At 60.2% G+C, this 19,979-nt stretch overlaps 1 protein-coding gene across 2 annotated transcripts; it reads right to left on the bottom strand.

Moving 5' to 3' along the window:
* Positions 1-12,868: 12,868 nt before the first annotated feature.
* Positions 12,869-19,231, bottom strand: PAFAH2 (platelet activating factor acetylhydrolase 2). 2 transcript variants are annotated; one of them, XM_064172453.1, is made up of 11 exons: positions 19,150-19,231; positions 18,072-18,177; positions 17,751-17,901; positions 16,768-16,864; positions 16,546-16,614; positions 15,778-15,892; positions 14,412-14,525; positions 13,975-14,066; positions 13,691-13,861; positions 13,456-13,573; positions 12,869-13,200 (listed from the first exon to the last, which is right to left on the bottom strand). In XM_064172453.1, exons 2-11 carry the CDS (start codon positions 18,159-18,161, stop codon positions 13,042-13,044), a joined length of 1,176 nt encoding a protein of 391 aa, XP_064028523.1. In that variant the 5' UTR covers positions 18,162-18,177; positions 19,150-19,231; the 3' UTR covers positions 12,869-13,041. The 2 variants fall into 2 exon arrangements, with proteins under 2 accessions (XP_064028523.1, XP_064028524.1); XM_064172454.1 differs by having other exon boundaries at positions 13,425-13,573; positions 19,150-19,228.
* Positions 19,232-19,979: the final 748 nt, after the last annotated feature.

The following is a 19,979-nucleotide window of genomic DNA, read 5'->3' as shown; positions in this document are numbered from 1 at the left end:
CTTGCCTTGAGGACACAGGCACCTTGAGGCTGTGGTCACCTACCCGAGGCCATGATCACTTCAGGGCTGGACACTTATGCCAGGGCCAGGATGCGCTTTGGGCTCTTGAGCATCACCAAGTTGCTCACCATCGCCCCTTGGGTACCAGGTCATAGCGACATAGGATGGCTGGCAGGGAGCTCAAAGCTCATCCAGCTCCAACCTCCTGCCATGGGCAGGGACACCTCCCACTAGAACAGGTCACTCCAGGCCTCATCACATCACACAACCTCCCTGGGCAACCTGTGCCAGTGTCTCACCACCCTCAACTGGAAAGAACTTCCTAACATCCAGTTTCAGTCTCCCCTCTGCCACTTCAAACCCATTCCTCCTCCTCCTCTCATTCCCAGACCTTCTCAACAGTCCCTCCCCAGCCCTCCTGCAGCCCCCTTCAGATCCTCCAAGCCTTCTCTTCTCCAGGCTGCAGAGCCCCAACTCTCTCAGCCTGTGCTCACAGCAGAGCTGCTGCAGCCCTCTCAGCATCTTGGTGGCCTCCTCTGGGCTGGCTCCAACACTTCCATGTGCTGCTTGTGCTGGGGGCTCCAGAACTGCACCCAAGGCTGCAGGTGGGGTCTGAGGAGAGCAGAGCCAAGGGGCAGAATCCCCTCCCTTGCCCTGTGACCACACTGCTCTTGCTGCAGCCCAGCACAGGGTTGTGTCTGGGCTGCACTCCCACTGCAGGCTCCTGTGGAGCTTTTCATCAGCCCAGACCCCCAGGACCTGTTTCCCAGGGCCACTCTCAGCCATTCCCCACCCAGCCTGGAGCTGTGCTTGGGTCAACCCCAAAGAAGCTCTATGGGTGCTCATCCCACAGCCCCTGGCAGTGTGTTCTGGGGGGCAGCCACACAGCCACCTTTGGGGTGACAGCAGCAAGTCCCAGCACACCATGCATGTGCCCAGTGGCCATGTCAAGACCCATAGAGCCCTGTCCCACAAAGCTGCTTGCCAGCAGCTCCCTGGACAATGCCATTCCCAAGTGGACACCAGGGATTTCCCCCAGACGTGCTCTAAATGCCCCCAGCTGCACATCCCCACGCTCCACACCAGCCGCTCCTGCCCGGTGCCCCTGGCAGCCGCCGTGCGGCAGACACTGAAGCCACACCAAGAGCCAAGGTGCAGGCAGCTGGAGAGGTGCAAACCCCTTCTAGAGTGCAAGTCCTGTGCCCCAAACCCCTGAGAAAGGACTGCCCCAGGGGTCCCCCACCCTTCCTGTGCACACTCTTAAACCCAAGGGGTTTGCACCAAAACGCAATGGATCCCACCCGGAGGGAGGTTAATGTTGTGACAGGGAGGCACTGAGCTTTCCAAACAGAGATTATTTTAACCACTTGCCCTGGATTTTTGTTGGTGTTTTTCCCCTTTCCTTGCTGATCTGACGTCGATTTCCATGGAAACCACATCCAGGCTCTGAGCTGCTAGAACTGGGAGAGGTCTCTGCTGGAGCAGCTTCGCCAGCCATGGCAAGAGCCATTTTCCAGCAGCGTGGCAGAGCCCTTTTTGTGTGTGTGAAATGATTCCCCCAATTCAGGCTGGTTTGGCTGCTTGGCCCTTCCAGGGTGGTGCCTGGCATGTGGGTATGGGGTGCCCACCTCAGCCCCAGCAGTTGGTGTGTCCAGATCATGCCCAACAAACAGGTTTTTAGCTGAACCATCTTGAGTCTCTTGGATGAGATTGCATCGAAATGCTGCTGGGAAGAGACAAAGCAGCCAAGAGGCCACTGCCACCAGCCTGTTGTTTTGCTCTGTCGGCTGCTAATTAGCATCCCTGCTACATCAACAGCAGGGCTGGATGCTTTGCAGGGAAATCAGTGAGCTTATCCCGGGATAAGGCAGGGATTCCCAGCGGAGAGAAGGCTGCCTGGGCTGGGTAGCTGTGTGACTGCCTCCAGCCAGCCCTGTGCCCCCCACCCCGGCAGGAAGGCTGATGAAGTATCCTTGCCTGCTCTTGAAGAGGGGACGCAGGTGAGGTGAGCCCAGGAGCCACGCAGGGGCTGCTGCCTGCCTCATTTCCTGGGCTCACAGGGATTGAAACAAAAAAAAAGGAAGAAAAAAGAGGCCTGGACCCAACTTAGCCTCGTTGGCAGGTTGGATTTAAGGCTAACCACATCCACCTCCGACAAGAGATCTCCTCTGGAAAAAGCAACAGCTTCTGTTTCTTTGTTGTAAACCAGTCCTTGAGGAGAGGCACTGAGCTGGGAGTCAGAGCTGGGATCCTTCTGCAGCCCTGGCCCTTGCCAGGCTGTGCCACTTGGGTCGAGACTCTTTAGCAGCCTCCTGGCAGCAGCTGCCAGGGCTGCCTTCGGCTCCAACCCCATTGCTGAGTTTTGATTCAATCCCCTCTCAGTCTTCTCCTCTCCAGACTAAGCAGCCCCAGGACCCTCAGCCTCTCCTCACCAGGCAGTGCTCCAGCCCCCTCCTCATCCTCATAGTCCTCCCTTGGACTCTCTGCAGCAGATCCCTGTCCCCCCTCAACTGGGGAGCCCCAAACTGAAGGCAGCACCTCCTTGCAAGAGTGGTTTTACTCTGGGGGCCTGTTTGTTTCTGGGGCTGCTCCGGGGCTGACCTGCAGCAGAGCTGGAGACCCGTGGAAAGCCTCCACTTAATTCCCATGTGGTTTGTGCCTGTGGACACATTGCTGTGCTCCTCAGCAGGCTCCTCCCTCCTCCAGCCCACAGGCTGCACTGGCTTCGGTCTGCTGCAGTCCTGATCAGCAGCAGAACCTCCTGCTGGGATTCCACTTTTCCCATGAAAACCCATCAGGTATAGCTCCATAATTCCAGTCTAGAATCAGGGAATGGTTTGGGTGGGGAGGGACCTGTAAAGCTCATCCAGTCCAACCCTGCTGCAGCCAGGAGGGACATCCCCAGCCACAGCCCCAGGTGACCTGACCTGGAGTGCTGCAGGCATGGGGCAGCTGCCACCCCTCTGGGCAGCCCGGGGCAGGATCTCACCACTCTCACTGTTAACATCTCTCCCTTCTCTCCTGTTTGCATCTCCCTACTCTAGTCTAAACCCATCCTCCCTTGTCCTGTCCCAACAGGTGCTGCCCAAAGTCTGTCCCCAGCTTCCTGCTCAGTCTCTTTAAGCACTGCAAGGCCACCAGAAGGTCTCCCTGGAGCCTTCCCCTCTCCAGGCTGAACACCCCCAACTCTCCCAGTAGAGCCCTGCCAGCTTTGCTGTGGCCTCCTCTGGCCTCACTCCAGCAGGTCTGTGCTGAGGACTCCAGACTGGAATCATCTGCCAGGGGCAGCAGTGGATTGCCCTGCACTGGGCAGTCTGAAGCCTCAGCTTGCCAGGGTGCTGAGCCAGCTCACTGCAACTCCACTGTCACCTGGAGAGCTTGGAGCAGATGATCCTCGGGGGCCCTTCCAGCCTGGCATTCCAGAGCCCTGCGATGCAGCCAAGCCACTGACAACTGCACCCACTTCAGCTCAGTGCCTGCCCCCAGGTCAGGGAAGGCTCGTTCTGAGCACAGCCCAAACCTGGCTGAGGTTCAGCCTCTCTGCTCTGGGTGAATCAGATCAGAGTCCTCCCGTGGGGGAGGACTCTGTGGCTGTGTGAATTCAGGACGTGAGGTGCTCAGATTTAGCAGAGAGATTAAAGCATCTCCTCTGATGTGCTTATCAAAACAGCCCACAAAGAGAGTGACAGAATTAGGTGACAACTCAGCCCACAGCAGCTCTTTTAACTTGCAAAAATATTTAATCTCCAACGAGGAAAAAAACCCAAACCCAGCCCTGTGCTTCCTGAGGATTAAACTGCCACCCCTAAGCACTCCTGGGCCGACAGCTTATTTGCTCACCAGAGCATGCTTTAGAGCACCTTGGGTGAGTGATCTCAGCAAGGCTGCTAACAGGCACTGCACAGCCCCCTGCAAGGAGGCTGGAGCCAGATGGGAGGTCACAGAATGTATTCAGCTGGAAGAGACCTCCAAGCTCATCCAGTCCAAGCCTCCCCACCAGCACTGCAGGGTCACTACTGAGCCATGTCCCCAAGCACTGCTGAAACACCTCCAGGGATGTGGACTCCAGCACTGCCCTGGGCAGACCCAAGGAACAAGACAGGGCAAGAGGGAATGGCCTCAAGTGGCACCAGGGGAGGTTTAGGTTGGGCATTAGAGGAAACTTCTTCCCTGAAAGGGCTCTCTAAGCCTGGCCCAGGCTGCCCAGGGAGGTGGCTGAATCCCCACCCTGGAGGTGTTTCAGAGAGGCAGAGCTGTGGTGCTGAGGGGTGTGGGTTGGCCCCAGCCTGGGCAGAGTTAGAGAATGGTTGGGCTCCCCAAAGTCTTTTCCAACCCTAAGGATTCTGTGGTTAGCAGAAGTTCACTTTAAGAGCAGAAATCCACTCTGGCATCTGACCTGAGTCAGGCAGTTGAAGGGATTGAACAAACAGCTGCTGGAGGTGGCAGTGGTCTGAAGAAACTCGTTCAAGGCAGAGAGGAGGCCACAAGATTTCTCCCTCTTGGTGTTCCTCAGTCCCTGCATTAACCTCCAGCAGTGCTTTTCCTCCTCACTGCAGCTCACTCATCCCCACGCTGCCTGCACTGACCTCTGCTGCCTGCAAATCTCTCACCAGGAGCTGCAAAGGTCTCACTGCTCTTCAGATCCAAACAGATCTGAATCCAGATCCAAGGAGCCCAAGGGATTGCAGAGTAAATGAGGAAGGCATGCAGGGAGTGTCTCCCTCACAGTGAAAGCTCCTCCACAGGCAAGAAGTGTTTCACGCTGCAGGAACCATCTCTGCTGTGAAGAAAGCCTGAGGGGTCTGGGGCTGCTCAGGCTGAGAGGGGATCTGAGCAAGGTCTGTAAGCGTCTGAGGGGTGGGGGTCAGGGTGAAGGTGCCAGGATTTTGTGGGTGGTGCCCACAAGAAATAGGACAAGGAACAATGGGCACAAGCTGGAGCCCAGGAGGTTCCACCTCAGCAGGAGGAGAAAATCATCTGGTGTGAGGGTGCAGAGCCCTGGAGCAGGCTGCAGAGTCTCCTCTGGAGGCTTTCCAACCCCACCTGGATGTGTTCCTGTGTGACCTGCCCTGGGAGATGCTGCTCTGGCAGGGGAGGTTGGACTGGCTGATCTCTGGGGTCCCTTCTAGGCCCTACCAGTCTGTGATTTTGCCTTCCTAAGGCACTGAGGGCAAAATCCCCACAGGCTCTCTGCTGTCCTTGCAAAGAAAACCTTCTGCAGCACAGTTGAGCTGGTGACAGAGCCCACGGGAGTGGCACCCACACGGTGCCAGCAGGACACTGAAGGAGCCTTTGTCCACCTAGAGAGCTCTGCTTGCAGTCCTGGCAGGCCAGAGAGAGCAGAATTCCCTCCCCAGCCTGCTGGTGGTCTCCTGGCAAGGTTTGCACTCTTTGTTTCCTAAGGAGATGAATCTTTACCTGACCAAACCTCTTCTGTGTCTCAGCTTAGTCTTCTCCCCCAGCTCTCAGCTCTGTGAGCCAGACCCTGCCCCTCTCTGATAAACATGGGGAAGAGCTCAGGGAGATGAATTCCACAAGTTTCTTGCAAACAGATGGCTGGGGAGAGGCAGCAGTGAGCAAAAGGCTCCAGCACAAGCCCAGCTATAATTAGAGAGCAGAGACTTCACGCCAGGGAGGGCTGCAGCAGCCACTCCCCCCAGCAGGTACCATTTCAGAGCTGGTGGTTCTCTCCATGGCACCAGCAGGTCCTCCCAGGCCATCAGACATCAGCATTAGGCCAGACCCGTGTGGCTGCTGCCCCCAACCTCCTCTACCTCCAGAACCACACAGGGAAAGCTGCCTGGGGACCTCTCCACGCTGCTCCCCCCTCACCACCTCCTTAGTCCCAACCGAGCCGGGAGCCTCGACCCATTTCTCTGCATCCTCAACTACTTCTGCCTTTCTCCTCCCAGCCAGAATCCACAGATTCGCATTTCCCAGATGGAGCAGAAAGAGCTTTGCTATTCCAGGCAGCCCATGGACAGCTCACTGCGGGGATCAGAAATAACCCAGCACCAGCAAGAGGCAGGGGAGGGATCCTGATGGAGCCGGGGGGGTGTGAGGCAGGGGAACGGCACAGAAAGGATCCTGATGGAGTTAGGGGGGTGTGAGGCAGGGGAGCTGCAGGGATGGGATCCTGATGGAGTTTTGGGGGTCGTGAGGCAGAGGAGCACCAGAGAAGGGATCCTGATAGAGCTGGGAGGGTGTGAGGCAGGGGAGCAGCAGAGAAAGGATCCTGCTGGGGCTCTGGGGCCTCTGTGTGTGTGAGCCAAGAGCAGCAGCAGTGCTCAGAGCCCAGAAGGGTCAGGGGCTGCCATCCCAGCCGGGCTGGAGCAGAGCAGGCAGCCTGCTTTTGACAGCCACATGGAATAGCATTGGGAAGGCATCAAATATTCAGCAGGCACCGAAAATTCCAGTCAAGACATTAGCCTTGGCTCTTTGCAATAGCACAGGGGGGAGGCGAGGAAGAGGAGCTGGGTGTAGCACTCCTTACCCCCCAGCCTCTAATTAGTGCCTTGCACGGGGAGCAGCTCGGCCAGAGCTGCTATTAATACTGCCCTGGTGTGACAGGGGTAAAAATACTCCCCGAAGCCTTCGCAGGCAGAACGCAGCTTGGAAGTGTCACCAGAGGAGGAGTTAGGGGATGGAAATCCTCTTAAAGGAGCAGGACTGCCCTGGCGGCAAACAACCAACCTGGAGGAGCTCCTCACAGCCCCTAAGGCTGCTCCCTCCCGCGGCAAACCTGAAAGCGCTGCTGGCTGCGGAGCTTCCAGGGCTGCCTGCCCCCAGAGTGGTGCCCAGCTCCCAGGGTGGTGCCCAGCTCCCAGGGTGGTGCCCAGCCCAGTGGGCACAGCAGCTCCACAGGTCTGCTGCCTGGGGGCAGGTGGATGTGCAGCTCTCAAGTGCTGAGCTGCCTGAGGGACGGCACAAGGGCAAATGCTGACCAAAAAGGGAGGGGGTTGAAGCATCCCCCCTTGCTCCTCGCATCCCACCCCATGCTCAGGTGGCACAGGAGATCGTGCTCTGCCCAGGGCAGCAGCCACAGCTGGATTTGCCCTGGGGATGGCTGTAGCTGAGATCTGTCAGGCGCCATGGGGACAAAGCATGGCTCTTCCCACGGCGTTTGTGAGCCGAGGGACGAGGGCTGAGGGTTGTTTCTTCATGGCACCTTTCAACTTCAGCCCCAGGAGGAGGTCTAGATCCATGCTGTGGCATTTTAGGTCCTCTCAAGACCATGAGCAGTTCCCCTCCCATCTCCACGCACAACTCTGCAATCGAAGTGGGTTAACTGCTGCCTCCTCCCTGCCATCGCTCCGGCAGGGCAGCGCCAAGCCAGCCCCGCCCTTAGCATGTGCCCGCTGCTGGTCGAGCCCTTTCCCTCCCCACTAATTCGAGTCCATAGCAGACCAATGGATGCATTAAAAGCTGAAGGGGCAGGCAGCTGCTGCAGCCGTGAGCACAGGCAAACAAAGGCAGCCCTGCTGCAGGGAGAGCCTCAGCTTGGTGTCTGCCTGCAAACCAGCAAACTGCTGCCCTCTGCTCAGAGTGGTACCGAGAGGGACAGCAGCAGCAGCACCACGCTGTGACTGCCGAGGAAAGTGGCAGTTTTAATTAACCCAAGGAGAAATTCACCCCCAAGCCAGACCCTGCCTGGGGGAGGCGGTGAGGGAGCTGCTGTCAGCGTGAGGAGGGGAAGGCAGCCTGAGGCTGGAGGGGGTCTGGTGTCACTGTGCCCCCCAGGGAGGGGTGCTGCTGGTCTGAGCACCTCCCCACACCCCAGTCCAGGCCAGAGACAGGAGCCAAAGGGCTAAAAAGGAGGATGAGGGACATTTGGGGTTCCTGCCTCACCCAGCCCTCCACCACTCCTGGGGGACAGAGTGTGAGGAGGGGTTGAGCTCAGCCTCTCCTTCCTGAAACTCGGGGGAAGTGGATATTAGCCAAAATAATCCTTCAAATCTGTTTCAAGGTTAGTCTGGAGCTGGAGAGACCTCACCCAGCCCCTGCTGCCCTCCCCTGCCTCAGTTCCCAATCCCAGTCCTTTGTGCCCCCCTGTTTGTCCAGGAATCATCTCCAGGGTCAGCAAGAAACCACTCCAGGCTGAAGTGAGGCTTCTGCTGCAGGGTGAAAGCCATCCAAAAACACAGCCATGGCCTCAAAATACCCTGGCTGAGAGGACAGGAGCCCTGCTAGCCCAGGGCATTGCATTTCAAAGGGCAGGGAACTCAGCAAGCATACAGCCATGGAATCATGGAATTGTTTTGGTTGGAAGAGGCCTGCCAGATGGAGTCCAACCACTGAGCTCAGACCACCATGGCCATTAAATCATGTCCATAGCCACACGCTTCTTGAGCACCTCCAGGGCCATGGTGTCTGCAGCATCACCCCTGGAAGCTGGGAAGCAAGTGCCCAGTGCCAGGCAGAGCCTTGGTCCTGGCATGGGAGGAGGTGGTGCTTGGGAAAGTGCCAAAGCTGAGCTGAGCCCCTGGTGGCTGCGAGTATCCAGGCTGCCCAGCCCGGGGCAGCCTTGGAGCCCACACAGGAGCTGATAACAAATTCCCTCAGATTTTCCTTCCTTCCCCCAGAGCAAAGCTGAGGTTTGCCAGCAGCAAATCCATCCCCAAACCAAGCAGCTACTCACCAGCCAAAGGGCTCTAAGCAGCTCTGCTCACCAGGGTGCTGCCCAGGCTCCGACTGGCATCAAGGGCAGCCCTGCTCCTGCTCCCACACTGCTCTTCAGGGCTACTGTGGGGGCCCAGAGCTCCTCTAGCAGAGGTTCTCCCTGCACACCTCGGGCTCAGCTTGCAGGGCTGTGGACCTTCAGGAGCTGCTGTGGATCCAGGCCTTACTATTTTCCTTTAAAACACGAGAAAAAAGGGGGTGGGAGGGAGGAAAATAGCTGAGACACAACCCCCAGGCCAGTGTTATAGTAATTACAAGGAGGCTCTAACACAGGTCTCAATTTGCATTAATTAAATCGACAGGGAAGCTTCAATCAAGCCAATGAGGCTGTGGGTTCGGTTTCCTCTTTTTCTGTGCCTGTCCTCCCCCGGCAGCAGCAGCAGCAAATGCTGCAGCAGCTGCAGCTGCTCACTCCAGCCTGCTGCATGCCTGTGCGCTGCGCTGGGGATGGGGAGGGGTCTGCTGCTGGTTAGGAGCTTCCCAGGAGGGAGTGAGCCACAGGCAGAATGGGCTGGGGGTGGGGAGGATGAGGAGAAGACTCTGGGCTGGAAGGAACGAGGTGCTCCGAGCTGGGTCTGTGCTGCCGCTCGCATGTCAGAGCGGCAAAGCGTTGAGGGCGCAGGCGGCGGCAGAGGGGAGGGTTCTGGGCTGAGATAAGCTGTGGGAAAGGGTATTCAGAGCCCGGGCAGGCTGCAGGCTGGGCTGTGAGGGGAATACCAATGGGCACTGGGGTTGCACCTCTCCGTTCTTAAAGCTACCAGCGTGAATACTACAGCAGATCAAAGCTGCCGAGATGCTTGGCTGGCAGCGAGCCCCTTCCCGACATGTAGCAGGGCATGGCTGGGCTGCCACGCTGCAGGGGGGTCCTGGGTGCCAGCCCCCCGCATGAAATGGAGCTGCTGTCTCCTTCCCATATCCCTGAGATGCAAAATACTTCCATGGACAAATTGCAGGGGCCTTGTGGCTGCAAAACCTGCTCAGTCCCCACTCAGACCTGAGCATCTGTAAGGGCACAGCACTGCAGAGCTGGTGCTGGTGGGCAGCTGTGGGCAGAGCACCCCCAAGCCTCAGCACAGAATTGGTGTGGTTGGAAGAGACCTCTAAGATCATCCAGTCCAGCCCTTACCCCAGCACTGCCAGGGCACCACCAACCCATAGCCCTCAGCACCACATCTCCATGGTTCTGAAACCCCTCCAGGGCTGGGAACTCCACTGCTGCCCTGGGCCAGGACTTGGCACCTCTTCTGTGGGCGAGATTGTTCCTTGTGTCCAGCCTAAACCTCCCCTGGTGCAAGCTCCAAATCTCTTCTTCTGCTTCTTCCAGGTAGAGATTGGTCTCTTCTCACATGCAGCAGGGGACAGCACAAGAGGACATGGGCTCAAGTTGCACCACGAGAGGTTTAGGTTGGACATGAGGAACAACTTCTTCCCAGAAAGAGTTCTCAGGCCCAGGCTGTGCAGGGAGGTGGTGGAGTCCCCATCCATGGAGGCATTTAAAAGCAGTGAGGATGTGGTGCTGAGGGCTGTGGTTTAGCAGCAGCAGGGGCTGGGATCTGCAGCTGAGGGGGTGGACTGGATGATCTCAGAGGGTCTCTCCCAGCCTCAGCAGCTCTCTGCAAGCAGCTTCCCTGTGTGCTGCAGCAGGGAGCTGTGCCACTTGCTGCCTGCAGCCTCGAGGCTGCAGCACGTAATGGAGGAAAGTGCTGCTTGCAAGAGGAGCCTGCCAAGAGCTGGCTCCAGGCTGCATTTGAAAGCAGAAGCAGCAAGAGAATGCTCGGAGAGGGCTCCTGCAGCAGCACATCCCCCAGAGAGCAGAGAGGGGCTGGAGGAATGAGGCTGCTTGCCCTGCTCAAGGCGGGCCAGGGGTCACAGGATGCTTTTTTGGGGACTCTCTTTCTTCTGCTGGGGTTTTCCTCCAGAGAAACAAAGACATTTGGGATCCCTGGGCACAGAGGCTGGCTCTGGAGCAGGGAGCAAAGGGATGCAGGACAGCTGCAAGTGTCTCTGCTTCTCGCACCCCGCGGGCCCTGGGGCTGGGGACAAGCAGCAGCTTCCTGTGAAGCGAAGGGTTAAGGACTGTCAGAGGCCCCCTCCTGGAAGCCTTTACATAAGAGCCTTGCAGAATTTATAGCCTGCCTCAGCTGTGCCCTGCCGCCGAGCTGCTCCCCTGGCGCTGCCAGCGCAGCTCCCCGGCCCTGCTAATTCGGGGAGGAAAATGGGATTTGATTTCTGCACCAGTCACTGTCTCTCACTGTTAGAAAGGGACCTGCCGGCCTCTGGCCGCCCGCCCTCCCGCCTCCCCCACACGAGTCAACACAGGCATCGACCTTGAATGTCCCCCAGCCTCCCTCAGCATCTCAGCAGAGCCGTCCCGAGGCTCTCTGAGCTGTCACATCCCAGCGCTAGAAATGGTGGCTGAGGTGGAAAACAGTCAACAACACAAAGCTGGAAGCCTCAAAAGCAGCAGGGGCTTGTGTGCCCCTTCACATCAGCCCTTCATGGCACTGGAGACGTTGAAAGATGTCCTCTCTGCTGCTGCACAGCTCCGCACCTCCCCCAGGGCCATCCCGCAGCATCCTCAGCCCCGGCCAGGGGCCAGCAGCAAGGCTCAGAAGTGGCTGTCACAGCGACAGCAACCTGGGCAGCAGAGCAGTGAGCTGCTGCTTCTCCACTCCCCTTTCTTGTCCTAGCAGAAGGGCTCTGCTGGCCCCTGTGTCACCTGCTGCATGCCACACGAATCCCCTCTCCTGCAGGCTCAGCACCCCAAGACATCCTGCCCCTGCGTGGGAGACTGTGGAGCACAGAAGCACAGAATGTCATCACCACCCTCACTGCAGAGAACTTCCTCACATCCAGTTCCAATCTCCCCTCTGCCACTTCAAACCCATTCCTCCTCCTCCTCCTCCTCTCATTCCCAGACCTTCTCAACAGTCCCTCCCCAGCCCTCCTGCAGCCCCCTTCAGATACTGCAAGGCCACTCCAAGGTCTCCTGGAAGCCTTCTCCTCTCCAGCCTGCACAGCCCCAACTCTCTCAGCCTGTGCTCACAGCAGAGCTGCTGCAGCCCTCTCAGCATCTTGGTGGCCTCTTCTGGGCTGGCTCCAACACTTCCATGTCCTGCTTGTGCTGGGGGCTCCAGAGCTGCCCCCAGGGATGCAGGTGGGGTCTGAGGAGAGCAGAGCCAAGGGGCAGAATCCCCTTCCTTGCCCTGTGCCCACACTGCTCTTGCTGGAGCCCAGCACAGGGCTGTGTCTGGGCTGCACTCCCACTGCAGGCTCCTGTGGAGCTTTGTGGAGCTTTGCATCAGCCCAGCCCCCCAGGGCCTGTTCCTCAGGGCTGCTCTCAGCCATTCCCAACCCATCCTGGAGCTGTGCTTGGGATTGCACCCACCCAGGTGCAGGACCTTACACTTGGCCTTGTTGAATGCCATGAGGTTGGCCTGGGCACACCTCTGCAGCCTGTCCAGCTCCCTCTGGATGGATCCCTGCCCTCCACAAGTCGACTGTGCCACACAGCTTTGTGCCATCTGCACACTTGCTGAGGGTGCACTGATTCCTCTCTCCATGGCACTGACAAAGATGTCAAACAGCACTGGTGCCAGTACTGACCCCTGAGGGAGCCCCTTGGCACTGGTCTGCAGGTGGACATTGTGCCCTCGATCACCACTCTGTGTGCCACCAGCCAGCCAGTTCCTTATCCAGCAGTGCTCCCCCCAGCAAGTCCATGTTTTCCAGTCTGGTGACCAGGATTGGAAAAGTCCTCTAAGGTCATTGAGTCCAAACAGCAACCCAACAGCACCATGGCCACTAAACCATGTCCCCAGGTGCCATGGCCACAGCTTTCTTGAACACCTCTGTGGGCATTTCACGGCCCTTCTCCAGCCCCCTGTTTGAAGCTCTCCTCTCTCTTTGTCCCAGCTGTCAGGCATGGAGGCAGCCCCTGGACACCTTTCCAGCACAAAGAGAAGATTTTCATCACCTTTGCACTCAGAGCTCTGAGGCTGCCTCCCCTTGCAGTGCTTCTTTAGGCTATGGCTGAACTCACAGTGAATAACCTCCTGCCTGCTCCTGTCAGCTGTGCCACAGCTGCAGCACACCTAGCCAGGCCCAGCAAGGGATGGATGCCCACCTACCCTCTTTGTGCAAGAAGGGCTTCACCTCAGGCCCAAGAGACAGCCAAGTGACAGCCAAATTGGTCTCTGTCCCTGGGGATTTTATTCCTGCAGCCCCACAGCCCTCACCGCAGCAGTGCTGCAGCAGGCAGGGCTCTCCTGGCACACTCACGTGGGCACATCCCATCAGCATGGGCTCCAGGTCTGCCTCTCCCCGTGGGGCTCCCCATGCCCTCTCTGGCTCCTGCCTGGCTCACGTTGGGCAAGCAGCAGCCACCCTCCCAGAACCTGGCTCCCACTGGTGCCACCTGAGCAGGCTACAGGTGGGAGCGGCCGAAGGGCGCTCCTGGGACGAGCGAGTCCCCGATGCCTTCCAGGAGCTGGTCCCACTGGCTGAAGTCCTCTTCCAGGTCTGCACAGGGCACAGATGGTGGCATGGTTACTACAGCCACCCTCAGCTCAGCTCCAGGAGTAAAGGAGGAGCAGCCCCCAAGCCCCTCTGTGCTGTGCAATAGGCTGGGAAGCACCAAACCCAAGCCCAGGGAGGCAGCGGCCACCCTTTGGCCTCCTGCACGCAGGGAAGCTCCTGTGTCCCCCCAAGCTCCCAGCCAAGCTGCCCTCCACCCCGTGCCATACTGAGATGCCTCTGCAGGAAGGCCAGAGCTGCCCTGCTGGTGATGTCCAGGCACTTGTAGGGGTCGAGGGTCCCTCTGGCACTGAAGATGCGGCCGATGAGCCTCCCGGTGAGGAAGATGAGGTCAGTGTGGCTCTGGTGCACAGAGCCCCTGGAACAGGCACGGGATGGGTTCAGTGGGAGCTGGGGAGAGGTTCTGCTGGGACACAGCTCGGAGGCACTCCCAGGAGGCTACTGGCAGTGGGGGCTCCCCCAGCCCCCGACTCACAGGATGGTTATGATCTTCGTCTGGCTGTTCCTGCAGCTCAGCCTCTTCATTTTGGCCACGCTCTCTGGCGTCTGGAACTGCTCAGTGTTGATGAAGAGCACAGGCCTGGGCACCTCCGGGTACAGGGAGTTCTCCAGAGGGAACATCCAAGCGTCCAGAGCCACTGCGCACCTGCAGCGGGGCAGGCACCCACCGCTGCCACCCTCAGCAGGGCCTCCCTGCCCAGCGGGATGAGCCGTGTGCCCCCGAGCTGCCCGCGGCCCCTCGGCCCTGCCGGCACCCACCTGAAGCTGGGCTCCTTCACCAGGGCCAGCACGGCTGTCACCCCGCCGAAGGAGTGCCCCACGGCAGCCGCTTTGCTCACGTCGATGCTGCCCTGCAAACAGCAGAAGGCTGAGCCTGCACCCAGGCCTTGCTGCAGGAGGCCCCTTCTTAGGGACGAAAAAGCCACGGGGAGAAGAGCAGCAAAGCCTCACGGCTCTGCCCTCGGCTCAGCACCCCCCCGGGCTCAGCTTCCTCCCGTGCGTGGGGAGGGACAAGCAGAGCAGAGACGCGGAGGAGCCACGCTGCAGGAGGCTGCAGCTCTGCACAGACCCTGCCTGTCCCGGGAGGAAATGTCTCACACCACAGGGACCAATCCTGCCAGCAAAGGGCATGCAGCGCCCCCCGACAGCCAAACATCCCCCGTGGCAGGTCCTGCAGCCGGGGCGGACCCAGATACCTGCAGCGCCGAGAGGTCGAAGTCCTGCTGCAGGGCGTTGGGCACAGACCTGCCGCTGCTGAGGTCCTGGAAGAGCCGCAGAGCTCGCACACATTCCTCTGCCCGCTGATGAATCTGGGGGAGAGTTGCCCCTTCCCTGGTGAATCCACCTCCTCCACCCCACAAGTTTTGGGGCCAGATCCTCCCCTTGATGTCCGCCCAGGCTCATCCCTCCAAAGCCGCAGCGCTCGCAGCCAGCAGGTGAGGGAGGAGGCTGTGGCGCGGTGGGGTCGCAGCGGAGTTACTGGAAGGCTTCTGTCTTGCTTTGTTCTGACTTCAGCTCATCTGACAGCTCAGGGAGCAGCCGAGGAGCACAAGACCTCTGCTCCGGGAGGCAGAGCCCAGGTTCCTCACCGGCTGCCCCCTGCTGAAGCCATCCACCGACGCAGACACCCACAGGCAGCTCAGACCCTCCTATCCCGCCCCAACTGCCAGGAGCAAACCTGGATGCCACTCTGGCAGCCAGCTCAAAACCCCAAACCACCAATTTTGGGGGGAAGAAGTCCTGGCCTGGAGCCACTCTGGGACTAGGTCCTCTGCTCCCCTAAGGACACAAATGCTGTTGCCTGAGCACATCTAAAAACCTTCCCCCACGAGGTGAGAGTGACAAAAACCTGACCTGGAAACCTCTCTGCTCCTCCCTCTAGCGCAGGAGGTGCTGTAACTGAGCCTGACCTGGCCACTCTCTGCCTCTAGTTACAATTCCTTTCTCCCTGATGCTCCTGAGCTCCTCCTTACGGGCAGGTCTCCTCCCCCGTCCCTGCGGTGTGCTGTCAGATGGAGCACGCCCGAGAAAATCAGAGCCTGGGAGGTGATTTGAGGCTGCCAAAAGCACCTCCAACCACTACATCTCCCAGAGAGCTTTTCTGCACCTCGCTGTTGTCCTTTTCAACAAGGCAGAAAGGGGCAGGAGGTGCTCAGCAGGAAACCTTCCTGCTCCCCAGCGAGCAGCTGTCTGCTGGCAGCCCAGGGAGACAAAAGTGAGCGCACACAAAGCCAGCAGCAGGTCCAGAGCCCTGCTGGGCCGGGCAGAGAGCCTGGTTCTGCCTCGGGCAGGGGTGACATCAAGCATCTGAGGACATGGCAGAGCCCAGCGTGGCTCAGCTGGAGCTGGGCACAGGACCCCCAAGAAATGGAGGCTGCAGAGATTCATCTCAGCTTGCCAGGAGAAAGCTCAGTCCCAGCCTCACGGCAGTGAGGGCTTGGGGGGGGCAGGCGATGAAGATCCCGGGGATGAAGGGCACAGCTTGGCTTGCAGGAGAGGTTTCTCCCCTCCCCACTTGCACGCCCTTACCCCCCCACCCCACCCCACCCCCCACCCTGGTACCTGCTGTTTTCGGAAGTAGAACTCCTTCTGCCCCCGGGGCACCTGCTGGTAAGGGATCCACTCCTCTCTGCCAGCCTCTGCTGTGCAGAAGTAGGTGGCGCAGGCAGAGTGGTCCCTGCAGCAGCAAGAGGGCAGGAATATGTGCCACAGGGCACCACACCCTGCCAGCCCCATCACACGGTCGAGATCACCCAGCCCAGCCCTCACCCCAGCACTGCCAGGGCACCACCACCCCATGGCCCTCAGCACCACACCTCCAAGGCTCTGAAACCCCTCCGGGGATGGGGACTGCCCTGCGCAGCCTGGGCCAGGCCTGGACAACTCTTCTGGGGAGGAAATTGTTCCTCCTGTCCAACCCAAACCTCTCCTGCTGCAATCTGAGGCCATTTCCTCTCACCCTGTTGTTTGTTACCTAGGAGCAGAGCCCAACTCCACCTGGCTGCAGCCTCCTCTCAGGGGGCTGCAGAGACCAATGAGGTCTCCCTCAGCCTTCTCTTCTCCAGGCTGAACCCCCCCAGCTCCCTCAGCTGCCCCTCCCCCAGTCCTGTTCTCCACACCCTTCAGCAGCTTCCTTGTCCTCCTCTGGACCTGCTCCAGCCCCTCAGTGTCCTTCTTGGAGTGAGGGGCCCAAAATTGACCCCAGGGTTTGAGATGCAGCCACAGCAGTGCTCAGCACAGGGGCACAATTCCTGTGCCAGTCCTGAGGGTCACACCATGGCTGCCACAAGCCATCGTGGCTGCTGATCCTGCAGGGCCCAGGGCACAGACCTGTGCTCCAGAGATGCCACCACGAAGCCCCAGGATGCCAGCTCCAAGCAGACCGAGGAGTACAGGGTCCTGCCAGGGAGAGGAGCACGGTCAGGGCTCTGCTGCCAGCACAAAGCAGGTCCAAGGGTGGGCATGGGGGACCCAGGACACCTGTGTCCCAGTGCCAGCTCTGGTCCTGAGCATGGGCTCAGCACTGCCAGCCCTGCTCGGGGCTCGTCGTACCGGAAGGCTCCCAGGCCATGGGAGAAGATGATCAGTGGGTACCCTCTGCTGCAGGGCTTGAAGGGCCCATTCCAGCTCACTGGCACACGGCAGGAGCCTGTGGAGAGGAGAAATGCCCCAAGGAGAGAGGGCAGAGGGGCAGGGGTGGGACTTCTTGCTCAGCTCCTTCCCTGCCAAGCACTGGGGATGGGTTTAGTAGCCTCAAACCCCACTTAGGGGTCCCAAAGGGATGGAGGAGGACTCAAGATCAAAGAATCACAGAATGGTTTGGGTCGGAAGGGACCTTTAAGCTCATCCAGTCCAACCCCCGTGTGGGCACAGGGCCAACTGCAGCAGGTTCCTCAGAGCCCCAAACAACCTCACTCGGAATGATTCCAGGCGTGGGGCAGCTCCCACCTCTCTGGACAACCTGGGCCAGGGTCTCACCACCCTCAGTGTCAAACATTTCCTCCTTCTCTCCACACTGAATTTCCCTCTTTTAGTCCAAATCACACACCCCCCCCTTATCCTCTCACATCAGGCTCTGCTCCAAAGTCTGTCCCCAGCTTCCTCATAGGACCCTTTCAGCACTGCAATGCCACCAGAAGGTCTCCCTGGAGCCTTCTCCTCTCCAGGCTGAACACTCCTAACCCTCAGCCTGGGTCCCAGCAGAGCCCTTCCAGACCTGCCAGCACTGCTGTGGCCTCCTGTGGCCCTGCTCCAGGAGATCTGTGCTGTGCTGAGGGCTCCAGATCTGTCCCAGCACTGCATGGGGAGGTCTCAGCAGGCACAGCAGAGAAGCAGAATCCCCTCCCTGCCCCTGCTGACCACACTGCTGGAGATCAGCCCAGGACAGGCTGGCTCTGGGCTGGCAGCACTGGGTGCCAGCTCATGCCCAGCTTTGCACCTCCCAGCACCCCCAAGCCCTTCTCCACAGGGCTGCTCTCCATCCATGCAGGCTGGGGGTTGCCCCACAGGGGATGTGGTGCCCACCAGCCCCTTACCGAGGGTGAGGCTGAGCAGGGGCAGGAGCCAGCGCTGGGCACGCTGGGCGACGCTGCCCAGCCCGGAGCAGTACTCGCGGCGCGGGAGCCAGAGCGGCTGCTGGGCGCCGGCCCGCGGCAGGCAGGGGTAGAAGAGGCGGAAGAAGAGTCCCTGGGGGAGGGAGGGAAGGGGGCACAGAGCGGGGCCGGGGCAGAGCAGTGGTGCCCATGCCCAGCTCAGCTCTTGCAAAACCCAGCGGGCTGCAGCCACCCTGCTGAGCCTGGAAGCCTGTCCCCGTGCCCGTCCCCATGCCCATCCCTGTGCCCATCCCTGTGCCCTACCTGCTGCGTGTGGCCCACCATGACATCCGTGCAGCCCACGTGGTGAGGGCCCTTCCCCGGGGGCAGTGCCAGCGACTGTGTCCCCCCCATGCTGTCACAGCTGTGTCTGGATGGAAGCAGAGTCAGTGTCCATACCCCCATTGGGGCGACCCTCACTCAAAGGTCCCCCACATTCCCTCACCCCTCCCCCATCACCCCAAGCCCCTCCCTCCAGCACTGCTCCAGCAAATGCAGCAGCAGCAAGAGCAGGGAACAGGCTCCCAGCTGCCACCCCATGGAATTCCAACCGGGCACAGACCCTTGGGGCTGCTCTGGGCTTCTCTCCTAGAGCAGGACAAAGGAGCAGGTGGGGGGTCGGCAGGACCCGCCCCACGCCACCCTGCCGAGGGGCAGCTGTCCCCATCCTTGTCTCCCCTCTGCACCCAGGGATGCTGAGGGCTGGGAGGAGGCAGCACAGACACTGTCGAGCTGGGGGGGCACAGGGGAGGTGTGAGCAGGGGTCAGTGTGGGGCTGATGTGGCTGTCACTGCCCTGTGCACCCACGGGAGACACCGAGGACACGGTGAAGGCAGAGCTCTGCATCCCCATCCAGTGCAGAACTACAGCTCCCAGCAGATCCTGGGGCTGAGAAACCACAACTCCCAGTACAGCCCCGGCCCGGGACTACAGCTCCCAGTGCGCACCGAGCCTGGGACCGCACCTCCCGGTACGCGCTGGGTCCCGGACTGCGCCTCCCGGTACCCGCAGCTGTGCTTCCCCGTGCCCTTTCCCCCGAACCCTCTCGCAGCCCAAAGTGCCCTCCCCAGCACCCCCAGTTACAACCACAGCTTCCAGTACCCCCCCCACCAGCTCCCAGTGCCCCTTCCAGCTCCCAGTGCCCTCATCCCGCAGCTCCCAGCACTCCCCAGGAACTCGCAGTGCCCCTCCCAGCAGCTCCCCCTTCCCTCTCAGTGCCTCTCCCCAGCCCTCAGGGCTCTTCCTGCTCCTGGTTTCCCTCTGAGCCCCCCCAACTCGCAGCTTTCAGGGCCCCACACCCAATATCCCCCACTCGCCCCCACTCAGCTCTCCCTGCACTCACCAGTGCACCAGCCCACAGCTCCCAGTACACACCAGCGGGCCCTGCACTACAGCTCCCAGGGTCACTCGTGAACGTGGACTGCAACTCCCAATAGCCACCAGTACAGGACACAGCTGCCAGTGCGAAAATCACAGCTCCCGGTCCCACCAGTGCAAGATGCAGCTTCCAGTGCTACCAGCGTGGATTCACAGCTCCCAGTGCCATTAACGCAGCAGCAGCTCCCAGTGCCACCAGTGCCAAGAGTGCAAAGTCACAGCTCCCAGTGCCACCAGTGCCAAATCACAGCTCCCAGCACCACCAGTGCCAAGAGTGCAAAGTCACAGCAGCCTGACCCCAGCGTTGCCCTGCCCCTGTCTGCACCCCTGCTGGCTTCCTGCCTCCCTGGGCTGGGAACTGTCCCCAAGTCCCCCCTGCCCAGAGACCCAGAGGTGTCCTGGGGTCCTGCTGCCCGTCCCCATGTTCCCTGTCCTCCGTTAATCCGCTTTCCGCGGCTCAGGCAGCCCCGGGCCCGCGGTAATCCCTCTGCGCCCGGGGATTAACTCCCCGCGGGGCCGAGCTGCCCGGGCCCGGCAAATAAGTAGCCAAAGATTTGGTCAAATCCCTCCCTGCGGAGCTGCCACACCCCCAGCCCACACCAGTGCCCCCAGCACGGTCCCCTGACAGCACAGGAAAACCGAGGCGAGGGCTGAGCACTGTGGCTGCCACTCCGTGCATGTCCCCTGGGGCAGGGAGAGGGGACCCAGTCCATACCCGGGGTGCCAGCTGGGGCTGCTGGCACTCTGCTCTGCGCCAAGCAGCCGTCCTGCCCAGAGGCTGGTCCACCCGCGGGC

Source organism: Pogoniulus pusillus, chromosome 37 (genome assembly GCF_015220805.1).
Source record: "Pogoniulus pusillus isolate bPogPus1 chromosome 37, bPogPus1.pri, whole genome shotgun sequence".
NCBI lineage: Eukaryota > Metazoa > Chordata > Aves > Piciformes > Lybiidae > Pogoniulus > Pogoniulus pusillus.
The sequence above is the reverse complement of the archived record's forward strand: the minus strand, read 5'-3'. Positions and strand labels throughout refer to the sequence as shown.